The sequence below is a fragment of the Eublepharis macularius genome, chromosome 9 (genome assembly GCF_028583425.1).
Source record: "Eublepharis macularius isolate TG4126 chromosome 9, MPM_Emac_v1.0, whole genome shotgun sequence".
Classification (NCBI taxonomy): Eukaryota; Metazoa; Chordata; class Lepidosauria; order Squamata; family Eublepharidae; genus Eublepharis; species Eublepharis macularius.
Genome location: NC_072798.1, coordinates 106,257,392 through 106,273,056, shown reverse-complemented (window position 1 = coordinate 106,273,056; position 15,665 = coordinate 106,257,392). Strand labels below are relative to the sequence as shown.

The 15,665-nt window shown below is 47.6% G+C and overlaps 1 protein-coding gene across 1 annotated transcript in view; it reads left to right on the top strand.

The window, feature by feature from the left end:
* Positions 1-15,665, top strand: part of LMNTD1 (lamin tail domain containing 1) — a 210,436-nt gene that overhangs the window by 102,949 nt on the left and 91,822 nt on the right. The window contains exons 3-5 of the mRNA XM_054988437.1: positions 3,703-3,818; positions 12,231-12,445; positions 13,327-13,522. Of these exons, the coding sequence (XP_054844412.1) occupies positions 3,703-3,818; positions 12,231-12,445; positions 13,327-13,522 (527 nt within the window). The remainder of the gene's footprint in view (positions 1-3,702; positions 3,819-12,230; positions 12,446-13,326; positions 13,523-15,665) is intronic.

Below are 15,665 nucleotides of genomic sequence, written 5' to 3'. Positions count from 1 at the left end.
TACTACACTTCTTTACTATGAGTCGCCACACTCGCTCTAGCCGTCTTAGTTCACTTTTCATCTGACGTAGCTCCTCCGTATACCAAGGAGCCAGTCTGACACGGGGACAGAGAGGGTGATGGGGAGCGATCTCGTCGATGGCTTTCGAGAGACGGTCCTGCCAATCCCCCACATGTTCATCCAACAAACCGCCAGGGGCATCGGATCCCGCAGAGCATTCTGGAAACCAATTGGATCCATGAGTCTCCACGGGCGAGCATAAATCAGCTTGCCACCCATGCAGGAGGGGGCTGGCACTCCCAGATGAGCCTTCAGGACATGCTGGTCCAACCACAGCACCACTGTAATAGCATCTAGGTCCACCTGAACCCCCACCCCAAAGATCAAATCCAGCATGTGGCCCGCTTGAGGTGTAGGAGCAGAAACAAACTGGGAGAGTCCCAGTGCTGCCATGGACGCCACCAGGTCCACAGCCTGAGAAGAGGCAGCATCATCGGCATGGACATTGAAGTCACCCAAGACCAACAATCTAGGGTGCTCCAATGCCCACCCCGATACCGCCTCTAACAGGCTCAACAGGGTAGCTACTGGTGCGCTAGGTGGTCGGTACACCAAGTAGATAGCCAAACTCTCCTCTGCATCCCACACCAGGCCAACATAGTCAATGCCAGCGATCTTTGGTGCGGGCAGTGTCCTGAAGGAAAAGGACTCTCGAATGAGTATTGCCACCCCTCCCCCCCGGCCATCTGTTCAGGACTGGTGAAAGACCGAGAAACCTGGTGGGGCCACTTCTCCTAAGGCAACTGTTTTGCCTTCCCTCACCCAGGTCTCGATCATGCACGCCAGGTCCATACTTTCTACTGCAAGAAATCCTGCAGTGTTTTGGTCTTATTATTGATGGACCTGGCATTGCACAACACCAGTGTTGGAGGGAGGCTACATCTCCTAGCCCCACAACCAGCATGCCTTGGGATGGGACGCAAGTTGGAAGGGCACCAAGCTCTACCACATCTCCATGACCTTCCATTCCCACCCCACATCCCACCGCCATATCTCCCTTGACCCCGGAGTACTGGGATCCCCAGCTCCATCCCGGTCTCCCCCCTCATGTCCACGGCCCTCTGCAAACCTCCCCATACAAATTAACACACAGCAGGAACAACAACACACAGCAATTACCCACAGTTCAATCATCGTTAATTAATACTATCAGTAATATTAAGAATTCAGTTCCAAATTTCCCATCCCCCTTTAAATTATTAATTTCCCAACTTCTCCGCTAACTTCCTATCGGAGTAGGTTTAGTTTAAGCTATCCAGCAAAGGGCTGTACCAAGTGCAGTCTGCCATTCAGACATGTAGTACAAACGGAATTCCCACTACCCAAACCACCCACCCCAATAACAGTAACAATCGTAGAGAGGAGAAGGCAACAATCGGGTAAGATAGGGAAAATAAACATAAAACAATCGACCTTATTTCCTCCCAATAGTCACAATCGGCAGTCAATGTGAGAATTTTAACAAATTCAACAGAGCAACAGAAGAGCCACCCCATCCATTCAATAAAATGTACACAAGACATTAACAAAACAATTCCAAGCCAGGGCAGTCTGGGGGCGGGGCCGAGCAGCTGAAAAACGGCCCCAGGTGGAACAGCCTCCTCCCCAATAGCAGCATCACAGGGGAGCCTGTTTGTATTTGGCTGATATTGTATTACTGGGTATTAGATATTGATCATCTGCATATTGTATTTTGTTGTAGATTTGGCTAAGTTTATTTCTGCAATAATTAATGACTGAAGATGTTTATATGAGTGGAAGATTGCATTTTCTGCTGAATATTTCTTTGTATTGAACCTGATGAAGGAACTGGATTCTTGAAACAGGATATATACTGGAAGCCCGTTGTATTAGTTATCTGTCCGTGGCATTAATTGTTTGTATCAGATATTTATTACACTGTATATATTGAATTGTTGATATTTGGGGAAACTGTTGCGGATACCATGTATAATAATAATATTTATGTTCACTAGCTTGATTTTGTTACTTGAGAAATTATGAGTTTTACAACCACACTGTGGCTCTGTTGTGTTGCTAAATATCACACCATGACTCATTGTATGTATTACATACCCCTGGAGGAAATCGCAGCTTCAGAAGGTAGACTCAGTGACATCACATCCTCCCCAAAACTCCACCCTTCCCAGGCTCCAACTCCAGAAATTTCCCAGCCCACAGCTGGCAACCTTACTAAGTATCCTTACCACATGTTTTCTGGAATACTTCTAGATTTCCCAAGAGGCCCAATAGCACCTGTGTCAGGGGGGGGGGGTCAGTCCTAGGGGGAGGCTGTTGATGATGGTGTGACATCACTTCTAGGAAAAACACAAAAGTGATGTAAAGCATCTCTAGGCATCGCCAGAAACTCTATGGGTTTACTGGTTTTTTCCCCTGGATATGACATCATACCATTGGCCTAGCAGCCATTTTTTTAAGGATGTGAATCATGGGTTTTCCTCAGTTCCTGCCTGTACAGTTCTCCCCAGTTAGGGCCAGAACTGTGGTGCACTTAACCCCCTTCTCCAAGTGCAGTTGTCACCTTCATACTGTTGTCTCACACTAGGGTAACCTATTCCATGCCTGACCCTGTCCAGGTGAGGGGGACGGGCATTGCCACCTGCTCTGCTCCTGTTCCCAGCTGGGTGAAGGCAGGTGGGCATTGCCTCCTGCTCTGCGCCTGATCCCGGCCTGTGCTTCCCGCTGCGGCATGCTCTCTGGAGCAATGGGCTGCCTCACCTGTGCTTCCCTCTGTGGCAGCGCCTCTGTAGGCGCACCAGGATAAGAAGTGAGTTGTCTGAAAATAATTTGCTTTTTATATAGTAGCATAATAAAGTTTTAGTTTCGGCTCACCTGCTATATAAGGATGGTATGAAAAATCAACCAGTTCTAACATCACATACCTTGATACCATCAGTCTCAGTTTTTACAGTTATCTAGTTACTACAATGTATGGGCGACAGGTCTGCACTAATTTTTTATTAGCTTGGCGAAGCTTGCAGAGGGGCTGCCGGCAGGAAAGATTTTGACTTTCTCACTTTTGGGAAATGTTTGGGGACAAGCTAACTCTGTATGGAAGAGATGGGCTGAAATGGAATCCCGTTGCCAGGGCTTAATATTGAAAAGTCTGTAGGTCGGGTGAAACTGGAATGAATAAAATGTATGTATATGCGTATTCTTTAATACAATATGTGTGTGCGGGTTTAATGCTTATTTGAGATATCTGCAAAACGGGCAAAAAAAATTGAGAAATTTCGCAAGATTCATAAAGAGTATTAATGAAGCCAGCAAAATTCTTTGGAGTCCACTCACGCCTGAGTTTCTCTGAGGGCACCTCCCTATCTCAAGATCCAGAGGAGTTAGCCGTGTTAGTCTGTAGTAGCAAAATAATAAAGAGTCCAGTAGCACCTTTAAGACTAACCAACTCTACTGTAGCATAAGCTTCCGAGAACTACAGCTCACTTCGTCAGATGCACCTATCTCAAGTAACTCTGGGCAGGGTAATACCTTCTACACGTTAATTCAATGCACACCATGTATTCAATCACCCCATATAGATATGTATAAAATTCTCATGACAAATATTTAACTCCTCAATTTCTCTCTTCTTCCTTCACCTCTTACTTTTTTTTTTTTTTTAAGGAAATTCATGATCACCTTCGAACCAAGTTAAAAGCTTTAGATGCTATTCAGGAAAAAAATGCTAACCTGCAACAAGAAATTGCGTCCCTGAAAGGCACACTTGGATACATAAGAGGGTAAGTGCGCTGCTTTAATGTACAGGTTGTTGCATTATGTGCTACTTCTTTAATGCCGTCTTTTGGTACCTTCTTAGTTGTTCTTGTACTGATACCATTGGCAACAGAGACTGAAAAAATTAGCATAAAGCAGGGCTGAAAATCTTAGAATCATAGAGTTGGAAGGGGCCATACAGACCATCTAGTCCAACCCCCTGCCCAGTGCAGGATCAGTCTAAAGCATCTCTGACAAGTATTCATCCAGCCTCTTCTTGAAAACTGCCAGTGAGGGGGAGCTCACCACCTCCCTAGGCAGCTGATTCCACTTTTGAAGTACTCTGACCGTGAAAAAGTTTTTCCTAATATCCAGCCGGTACCTTTGTGCATGTAGTTTTAGCCCATTGCTTCGCGTCCTACCCTCTGCTGCCTACCCTTGGTATACGGAGGAGCTACGTCAGATGAAAAGTGAACTAAGACGGCTAGAGCGAGTGTGGCGACTCATAGTAAAGAAGTGTAGTACACAACTGGGACTTCGAATGTCCCTTTAGCTAATCGTAATAAGAGACAGACGCGGAGTCCTGCAGATGAAGCAATCTATAACCATTTATTAAACAATGGAGGAACGATGGTTACACAAAGAGTGAAAGGTCCCCCTGTGCCCAACGCTCATCAAAGCTACAATAGCAGTACAACGCAATTAATACCTTTCGGTTAATTATAATATTTGTTATTCTGTTGGCTGAGAAAATACAGTGGCCCCCATTGGCTCAAGTGGGCAACTACCTTTCATGATCCAAGTGTCTAAGGGTATTCTGATTGGAAGAAACAACTTAGGTCAACAGCATAGTTACAGCATTACCCGATTGCTATTTCTTATCTGTCCTTGGTTTTATTTCTGGAAGGAACATCTTCCTTCCGTTCTCACCTATCCCTTTCATAGTCTTCTCATTCATGCCCATTCCTTTGGTCTATGTAGCATTTAATAGAGGCACCACTTTGTCGGTTCTGACAACCTTGTGGGCTTCAAGCAGGGAATATTTCTCTGGGTTCCGTGGGAGAGAAGCGCTCTCCTCCCCTGGAATGTGCTTATAGTTACATTCAGTCCCCCTCCTCTGCTTTGTGGTTTCCTCTCTCAGCCTTCAGAGATGTTGCTAATCTAGCTAGCTTTCGTTGCAACATTTTGCATGAACCGTTTCACAAAGGGGTTTCTGTATCAAGCAAGAAACAGGTGTCAGGAAACAAACAGGTGCTTATTAAACTTATTAAGCGCAATCTACCTGATAGCAAGCTTCACAGTACTTATCATAGAATCATAGAATCATAGAGTTGGAAGGGGCCATACAGACCATCTAGTCCAACCCCCTGCCCAGTGCAGGATCAGCCTAAAGCATCTCTGACAAGTATTCATCCAGCCTCTTCTTGAAAACTGCCAGTGAGGGGGAGCTCACCACCTCCCTAGGCAGCTGATTCCACTTTTGAACTACTCTGATGGTGAAAAAGTTTTTCCTAATATCCAGTTGGTACCTTTGTGCATGTAGTTTTAGCCCATTGCTTCGTGTCCTACCCTCTGCTGCCAACTGGAACAGCTCTTTGCCCTCCTCCAAATGACAGCCTTTCAAATATTTAAAGAGAGCAATCATGTCCCCCCTCAACCTCCTCTTCTCCAAACTAAACATCCCCAAGGCCCTCAGCCTTTCCTCGTAGGGCTCAGTCTCCAGACCCCTGATCATCCTCGTCGCTCTCCTCTGCACCCTCTCGATTTTGTCCACATCCTTTTTGAAGTGTGGCCTCCAAAACTGCACACAGTACTCCAGGTGCGGCCTGACCAAGGCAGTATAGAGAGGGGCTATGACCTCCTGCAATTTCGATGCTATGGCCCCTTTGATACAATCCAGGATTGAATTAGCCTTTTTTGCCACCGCATCACACTGACTGCTCATATTCAGTTTACAGTCCACTCTTACCCCAAGATCCCTTTCGCATATACTACTGCCCAGAAGTGTATCCCCCATCCGGTATTTGTGCTTCTCATTTTTGTGGCCCAGAGGTAATACTGTGCACTTGTCTTTGTTGAATTGCATCCTATTCACAGCTGCCCACTTGATTCAGGTTTGATTTAAAGCGGCTGGGGGAGGAGAGATAGAGAGCTTTAGCGGCCATAAGCTATTCTGTCTTCCGAAGGCAGGCCTCCATAGGCGGTTGCAACCCATCAATTCTGGGGTTGCCTCTCTGATACTCGCAGGACATCCATCAAGCCTTTGATGTGTTTATCACATGTGACTCGTGGACTGCCGTCCAGCAACAGCCTTGAGCTGCACAATGTTTCCATCACGTTACTGGCTTTGCTTAAGGCCGCCTTGCAGGAGCTCGGCTTTGGCACAAAATGGAGATTCCAGAAGAAGCCACGGCCACGCCCAGTTCTGACCAAGACGATCTTGTTTCCCCCACGTGCCTTTTTAAGTGCCAGAACAGCCTCCCCAGCTTTTGAGGGGGGGGGCACAAGATCCCCTGACCCTGCTGTGCTGCAGGCCTAATCAGGAGGACTGGGGCCTTGTGGCATTCTTAAACGGCCAATTTCTTCTCTAAAATGGCATGTCTGAAATAACCTTTGGTTTGGCTCTCAGCTGTTGAAGTCAGACGGAGGACATGCAACCATTGACCCTCCACTCTTCCATCTCTTTATCATGTGCACAAATAGCAAGAGTGAAGGATGCTATTTCCAGGACGAAGTCCTCCTCCCCTGGATGCTGAATTTTCTAGTTAAATATAGTAGCCTGTGAATGATCCATTACAGTAAACAAGGCACTGGTGAGGAAATGGGATGGATCGGGAGCAGCAGCAGCAGCAGCAGCTATGAGCTGTTCAAACTGCGCTGCTTTGTCTGGGGCAAGAATTTGCCACCTCTGCTCCTCTTAGCCAACAGGGCTTTTGTAATTTTTGTTTTTAAAAAAGAAATTTCATATCGCTATATTGACCTACAGTTGTAATAATAGGTGAAGCAGGTTCTCTGAATTCCCAGCTTTCTTTTTCTTTTCTTTCTTTCTTTCTTTCTTTCTTTCTTTCTTTCTTTCTTTCTTTCTTTCTTTCTTTCTTTCTTTCTTTCTTTCTTTCTTTCTTTCTTTCTTTCTTAAGTACATCTCTAGCCCCTTCCCTTGTGGAGATATAAGGGGAAAGGCTTATCTCCACAATGGAAAGGGCTAGAGACTTACTCGTTTTGACATTCCGCTTTCATGGGTGGGCTTCCTGCATTCCATTCACAGAAAGATTATGTGGCTCAATGGAGCAGCATCAGGTTCAATTCCCAACACCACCGTTTAAAAGATTAGGTAGTAAGTGATGAGAAGGACCTCTGCCCTGGATCCCGCAAAGTCAGTCTGAGTAGATAATATTGATAGGAATGATGCTCTGGTTCAGTATAAGTAGGGCTATTTTTCTGGGAAAGAGGTGGTGGAACTCAGGCCCGCACAATGATGTCACTTTGGGTCAGCTGGAACAAGGGGGGAGTTTTTTAAAGTTTAAATCACCCTTGGCGAAAATGGTCAGATGGCTGGTGGCCCCGTCCCCTGATCTACAGACCGAGGGGAGTTTAGATTGCCCTCTGCGCCAATGGCATGGAGGACAATCTCAACTCCTCTTGGTCTGGAGATCAGGAGGCGGGGCCACCAGCCATGTGACCGTTTTCAAGAGGAGCCGGAACTCCGTTCCACCACGTTCCCGCTGAAAAAAAGCCCCAAGTATAAGGCAGCTTCATATGGAAGTATGGGTTATTTTACCATATATATTCCTAAACGTTAATATGTAAATTATGCTGAAACATTTTTCCTATTTTAATAAAGATGTACGTTTGTCCGTTTTGTTCTACCATTTTGAATCTAGTCTGTGTATTTAAGGATTCTGTCACTTTCTAAACTGGGGGAAAGGGCCCACATGTCTGTTTAAGTTAAAAGTGGTATCAGTATGACCAGGAGCAGTGTCAGGGTTTTTGGTGCCTGCAGCCGGCTGGCGGGCCAGGCGCACACTGCACACACACCAGCCTGCGTGATGACATCACGTGTGACATCATCACGGGCGCACGCACAAGCCGGCCCGATTGCTGCGTCGGGCGGCTGGGACGGTGCATGGGTGGCCTCCCAGCTCTCCCACTCAGTTGCCCTGTGCCGCCCCAGATGCCTGCACGTGGCTGCTGTGCCCAGCTGGGAGGCCCGGTGTGTGTTGGCGGCGGCGGCAGCACGGGGTAGGAGGGCTGGGAGGCTGCAGCTCCGTGGCGCATGCTCCCGCCCCCCAGCACCTCCTCCAGTGCCCCCTTCGGCGGCCCACACCCTGAGGCAACCGCTTACCTGGCCTCAATGGGCGTGCCGGCCCTGAGTATGACTGAAGCTCATGGGTGATCTTCCCCCATATAGTATATTTGTTCCACTTTTTCAAAGTTGAAATTATACAAAAAAGCCTCAGTATAAGTATTTATATGAGCAAATAGACGTCGGGTGCTGGGCTGGACTCTGCTCACTCCACGCCACGTTGGTGGTGAATAAGAGCAAGAGAACCAAAGAGATCAGCTCTGTCTGGAAGGCCCTGCAGAGCACAGGAAGTGGCGTTCTGTCTTGCTCAGCTGCTGGCCCTTGTCTACCTGCCTGGGCAGTGCTCTGCCCTGCAGCTGCCTGTCTGTTTAGAGAGTGGAATTTCTGGTACATCGTCCCGCTGTGTAAACGCTTGGTTTAGACGTGGACGTGCACCAGCAGGGGTTAACAGGAAGTTCTTTTTGTATGAAGGCCATGGATCTAGTTTCACTTCAGCAAAAAATCCTAGATGCTGTCATTACAGAGGAGCAATGTTTTCCTGAAAAACTCACCTGGAGCTCTGCTTTGAATCTCTGGCAAGGAAGGCCAGTAATAAATGAATCACTTGATGTGAGAATTAACACCATGCCAGCCTCGGCCTCAGTACTTGGTCAAAAGGGAACCTGGTCGTAGATACATACATGCATGCAAACATTTTCCCCCTCCATATATCATGTTTACCACCTGTTTGTTTATCTAAGAACGTCAGGCTAGGATCTGGGAGACTCGGGTTGGGAGCAGCGATCTGCCGTGGAAGCTGGCTGGGTGACCTTGTACCAGCCACACACTCTCAGCCTAACCTACCCCTCAGGGTTGTTGTGAGGATGAAATGGAAGAGAAGAGAATAATGTCAGCTGCTTTGGGTCCTCATGGGGGACAAAAGTGAGGTTAGGGTTGCCAGGTAAGGGAGGTGTGGGACCTGGTACTTACTATCCTGTGGCCCCCCACGTGCGTGCAAAGCGCACTTGCACACCCCCACCCTGTGTGATGATGTCATTTCTGGGAGCTGCCCCTGGTAGTGCTCTTGTGCTCCGCAGGAGGCTGAATCTGGCCTGATTTGGGCCAGATTGGGCTGCTGCAGAGCACGGGAGCACTGTTGTGCACCGCAGCGCCCCGATTTGGGCCAAATCCGACCTGATTTGGGAGGGATTGGGCTGCTGTGGAGCATGAGACTGCTCCTGTGCTCCGCAGCAGCCTGATTTGGCCTGATTCAGCTTAAATCTGGCCTGTTTTGGGCTGCTGCAGACCGCAGAAGCACTGCTGTGCTCTGCAGTGGCCTGATCCTGCCTGAAACAGGCCCGAATTGGGCCTCTGCAGCACACGGGTGTGCACTGCGCCAGTCAGGAGCATGCCTAGGAGGTGCGTTCGCCCCACCGGTGAGGTAAGTGGGGTCGAGAAGTGAAGGGTGGAAATGGGGGATCCCCCACCCTGGCGGAGGACTGGCAACCCTGGGTGGGGTATACATGAAGTAAATAAATATTGAAATCATCTCTCTCTCTCTCTCTCTCTCTCTCTCTCTCTCTCTCTCTCTCTCTCTCTCTCTCTCTCTCTCTCTCAAGAATGTTACTACACAAAAGAATATTGAGCCAAGATTGTACTAACTGGGCAGACCACACAAGCTGATAGGTTTACACATCGGCTGATTTCATTCCAGTGGACAGCAATAAAACGGAAACTGTTTTATGAGCAAATATTCCATTTCATCTGTTGTGTGGATCATAACTCTAAATAAGTCTGCATGATAGACTATACTAACTATGAATTTCAGCAGGTGTGTGTTACTGGCTCAATTTATTTTGTTTCCAAGACAAAATAAATATTGTTTCAAATATCTGCCTTCTTTTATAAGATCATTGGGAAGGAGAAGAATGGAGGTGCCAAATAATATGGAGAGTAGGAGGAGGCATATGATGACCGAGGAGGACAAGGAAGTTTTGACCCCCCCCTACACCCCCCTCCCAAGACTCCAGAGCATGGAAGATAGCAGGCACCCTGTTGAAAGCATTTCCTCTGAATACTCTTACCTGCAAGCCCTCTTGCCAGAAAAATAGCATTGCTTCATGAATTACATCAAATTAGTTGTCAGTCACAGTAGATTAATATCTGAGTCTGAATTAATACATTTTAGAAGCTTGCAGCTCTGGGTTTTTTTCCCTTTAAGTTCCCCTCTCTCACCTTCCAACTAAACAGGCAGGAACCAGGGATGTCTGGGAGAGGTGCAACTTTCCAGCCAGCAAGTCTCAGGGCAGCCACGCACGCACACACTTCTCTGTTCTTCCCCAGCAAGGAACAGGAAGGGGAAAAGAAGCCGGCTTCCCCACTTAGGGACTTGGCCACCTCTCTGCTCTCCTCAATGGACCCACCACTGCTAAGCCCCTGGCCAGCAGAAGACTTCTCTACTCCCCTGACAGGTTTGGTTTACTCCGTTCTCACCTTTTACCAGCTTTCCTGAATCTACACGCTGTGATGGAGCTGGGTGGGGAACAGGAAGGCTTGCCAACTCCAGCTTCAGAAATTCCTGGAGATTTGAGGGAGGAGCCTGGGGATGGCAGAGTTTGGGGAGGGGAAGGACCTTAGTGAAGTATAATGTCGTGGAGTCCACCCTCAAAAGTAGACATTTCCTTCAGCTGAACTGAGCTCTGTTGTCTGGAGGTCAAATGTAATTCTGGGAGATCTCCAGGCCCACCTGGTGATTGGTAACCCAAAGAACAGGGCTGTTCTTTGGCCAAGCCACTAAAGTTCGAAGAGCTGAGGAGGGTGCCAATGTACCATAGGGACTCAGCTTGGTGCCAGCCTTGAGTGGTAAGGGAGGTGCCTGGCATCACTCTCTGGTGGCATGCCATTGGGCAGGACCAAAGCAGACACCTCTGGCATCGCTGGAGAGGCCTATTTGGACCGGGCTAGGAGTGATGTGGGATGCCCCTGGCTTGGGGTAACAACAGGGGGAGGCTCCTGACACTGGAGGGAAGGGCCTCCCCCACCCTTGTGAAACAGATCCGTGGGATACAGCCAGGGCTTTTTTTCTGGGGAAAGAGGAGGTGGAACTCAGTGGGTTGCCCTCGGAGAAAATGGTCACATGGCTGGTGGCCCCGCCCCCTGATCTCCAGACAGAGGGGAGTTGAGATTGCCCTCCATACTGCTGGGGCGGCACAAAGGGTAATCTCAACTCCCCTCTGTCTGGAGATCAGGGGGCGGGGCCACTGGCCATGTGACCATTTTCAAGAGGTGCCGGAACTCTGTTCCCCCGCGTTCCAGCTGAAAAAAAGCCCTGGATACAGCCCTAGTGGAACAGATGCACCAGGCTGTTTTCTCAGAGAGCTGAAGATGTTTTCAGAGAGTCGTCGCCTGGTGTCCGTGTCCTTCCTTTTTTCCCTCCTCCTGGATCAAATGAATTTTCAAATGTTCTGAGCACCTGCAAAACACGCTGAACCGGAAAACAAAAATAGGACTGAAAAGATATCGCTTGATACATACATACATACATACGACAGCATTCACGTCCATCTGTTATGCATTGAGGGTCCTTCACAATATTAATCAGGGGTTGGAAGCACTGAATACGTAGAGCTGCCTTATACTGAATCAGACCATTACTCCATCAAGGTCAGTCTTGTCTGCTCATACTGGCAGCCCTTCTCCCGGGTCTCAGGTGGAGGTCTTTCGCATCACTTCCTACGTGATCCTTTTAACCGGAGATGCCTTCTGCGTGCCCAGCGGAGGCTCCACCGCAGAGCTGGGGCGTTCCCCCATTTACATTTGAATGTCGACATGTACCTGAGTTTGGCTGTTCACTGTAACATATGTAGCCACAGCAAGGGTTGAGCTGCCATACCTTACTCTCTGGAAAAGTGCCTGCCTCTGGCCATAGTGAGTTTACTCACTTTCCCCCCATTCCAAATACGAACAGGAGTGTGTAAGTACGGAGACTCTAGATATTGGCAGCCGAGGAATCTAATTGGTTATTATGTTGTTTCATTCATGTTTTGTGGCTGTGGAAGTAAATGAAAATACATTCCCCCTAACCAGGAAACCACTTACCTTAGACTCATTGTCAGTAAATGTAATTTAACCTGGTTGAATTTTAATGTCCATACAGAACTGAGGCAACACACTGTCAATTGCCCTCTACTGTACTCCACTTGGAACAGCACTCAGAACCGAAACCATCCACCACATCAAAGCCTTCACAGAAAGTCCTGTATTCACAGTTCATGAACGCCACTTCAGCAGCCAACCTGTTCCGTGAAGAACGATCGTCCAGAGTCATCGCATTTCCTGCAAAATCACTTTTAGCACTAGATAAAATTTTAGGTAAGCTGCAGGTAAATCAAAGGGGCTTATCGACATTCTTTTTTTCCCCCTAGAGTATTGGAAGGCCTTTGAGAAGACTGGACTGACCTTAAAATAAAACTTTTCACTAAAATAATAAGACATCACACACATACCTATCTATATATTTAAAAACTGGGCTCTATGATGCCATCTGAGTGAACACCAAAAAGCAGAGCTCTTTGGTGGTGTGGTGGGTATAAAGTATTGTGATTTCTGCTCATAGTGAGTTCAGCTAGACAGGAATCCAGCTCATAACAACATCCTTATTGAGTGGGAACAGACAGAGCAAGGAACATGCCCAGCGGAAGCCAAATAAAGACACATAAGCCATGCCCCCGTTATAGAACAACCAATAGAACATGCACAACTAGAATCCTTGATTGGCATTAACTATGTACATAATAACATATTTACAAGATGGTGATTGGCCTTTATTCAAGAGGACCGGTTGGCTGCTGCCAACAAGAAACCACCAATAGGAGCCTTGCGTTTATTGAAACTACCCCAATACATAACGGTGGGATTGAAATGTGACAGACAGGAAAACAGGAGGAAGCAAAGAACAGACCGGCAGTGGAGGAGGAACTCTGTGGCCGTGAATTTTTGCTCCTGTGGTCAGAATGAAGACTAAGACAGTCACAATCAATATCTAGGGGTGAGATTTTGTAGTCGATCACGTGAGTTCAAGAGCAGACTTAAAATCCAGACTGCGGCCTACACTGAGAGTTCTGTGGTAGCAGATCCCAAACATTTTAGCTTTCTTGGTCCATAAAAGATTCTGAATGTTAGCCCCCCTCCCCCCCCCCCCAAAACCATTAATCTCTCATATTTCTAAACTCTGTTACTCTTTTGCTTAACAGCTCCCAGCTGCAGTGCCATGCTACAAAATCAAGGCATGGCATGCCCCAGGTCTTCCACTCTTAAGACCGATATACTTGGACAAGGCCAGGATTACATCACCTATCTATTTGCAAAGAGCAGGGAACCCCCCTCCTTGCTGGACCTCCTGGAGGAAACAGAACAGAAACCCCCTCCAGCAGAAGACTCGGCGTGCAGGTATGGCTATGCCATGAGCGGGGCATCCCACCAGAGGCCTAAACATGTTCCCTTCAACTACTTCAGCTCAAGGTCCCATGCGCAGAAAACTCCTGAATAACAGCCAGAGAAAGTTAGCACATGCCGGCCTGGATGAGGAACTTCTCAAGGCTCCTGATTGGTGGCTGCTGGAAACAGGAAGCTGGGTGAGGTGAAGCTGAAAGGCAAGCCCCAGGCTCCTGGGACCTCAGACCATCGCAATGGCCAGAATACACGGGATCATGCACCTAGTTCATTGGAGAGGTGGACTTATGTTTCCCCAAAAAAGATCTCCCCCCTCCTGTACCAATATATAATTGAAAGGAATTTCAAAGGCAACTTGTAATTGGGGAGGGTTATGGACTATGGTAATGTGAGAAGCCCAAGCAACATAGGGAGGAAACCCCGCTGTGATTCCACTCAATGTCTATGGCAATCTTACTTCTTCAGTGCTTTGAATCAAATATACATTTTATTTATTTATTTATGGTAGAATTCAGCCCTCTACTGAACTCCCTGTTTCCCTTCCTGGCCCTCCTGTTTCCAAACGGTAGATCCCTCGACCTCGACTATTTTGCCTCCCAAAGATCCTTAGTAATACACACTTTTTTTTCTCTCTAAACCCCATGTAAGGTTTTTTGCTCTGCTACACCAGCTCCACCTTTTTCACAACATGACTGGTTAGCAGACAGAATCTTTTACAACATTCTTCGATGTCATGGCAGTCCAGTGAGTGACTAGAGGTGGTGGTGGCAGATCTTACAGATGAATGATAACCTGGGGAGGTGGGGGTGGTGATATACTGCAGCATCTTGGCTTGCTCCAGGCGATCAGCAGCACGAGAGGAGCCCAGCATCCTCTCCAGCCCCTGCCCTGCCATCCGCTGAATCCAAGCCAGCCCCTTCAGCATTGCCAAGAGCTTGGCTCGGACTGGTGGCAGCAGTGCAGGCCAGGGATCCCATTCCCCAGTGGGGGTGGGGCATACCCCGCTCCCAGCCTATGCCCCCCCCCACTCTGTATTAGATTCCTGCTAGCTTTAAAGCTTTGCAAATTTGCCTTTCTATGTCCTGTTACAGTTCCTTATTCACAGCAATTCCCAATACAAGCTTCTGGGAGGCTGGCCAAATAGGAGGTCTTAGCTGTAGAACCAGTGTTTGGATCAGCACCAGTACACGTCCTCTTGTAGAGGACAGTCTCTGGCATTCAGGGCTGTGTGATTTGGGGTGATCCAAAGATTTTTTTTCAGGTGCAGCTACCCCCCCCCTTCCTGCTTATTGATTTGTTCTGGGGCACCCTATTTTGAATCTGTTAATTCAGGAACTGGGTTTTGTAGGAGGGCCCAATATAGGTCCACTCAGAGGGCAGAGTCTGCTGAATATGCAGGAGCATGATATATGCTCCTACAAGCTTTATTTTGGGCTGCAATTTCTTCCAATATTTGTGTTTGGCTTTGCGAATAAGGGACTAGGAACTGCAAATAAGGAACTGGGAACTAACTTCAGCTTCATATCGTCAGAGTTGTTGTTTTTTTAAAAAATCTGATTTTGGGGTGGGGGGATAAAAAAATTGGGGGAAAGGGAGAAAAATATTGTGTTATTGTTGTGTTAGTGAGTGTAGCATAGTGCAGCTGTTTACTCCAAAAGTGTACTAATCATAGGGGGAACAGAATGGGCGAGAGGAGAGTCAAGCAAAATTAACCTGTACAGAATAGGCCAAAGATCAATTTTCCATACAGTTGCCACTTAGGCTAGAAATAATCAAAACGTGACTTAGTCACAAAGACTGATTTCCCTCGGTTCCGCCCTCACAGACAGAACCCTCTCCTCTCGCCCACTCAGACGCCCCTCGGGTGTAGCCGCTACCCAGGCACAGCACCCCTCCCTCCCCCATCGAGCCCCCTCCTTCTCGTTTCACAAGCCTTCACTTCCAACTGCAGTAAAGATATATTCAAAACCTCCCACACTAACCAGCCCAAACAAAACACAAACCATTTAAATGGCTAAACATTACACCTACTAGCCAAATTACAGTCAATATATAAAGATAAACCTGCTGATATTTTTCTGTATGTGCTTGTTATCCTTTCCAGTTGTTGTCTATCCAGTGACTTGCTTGTATTCAGGGG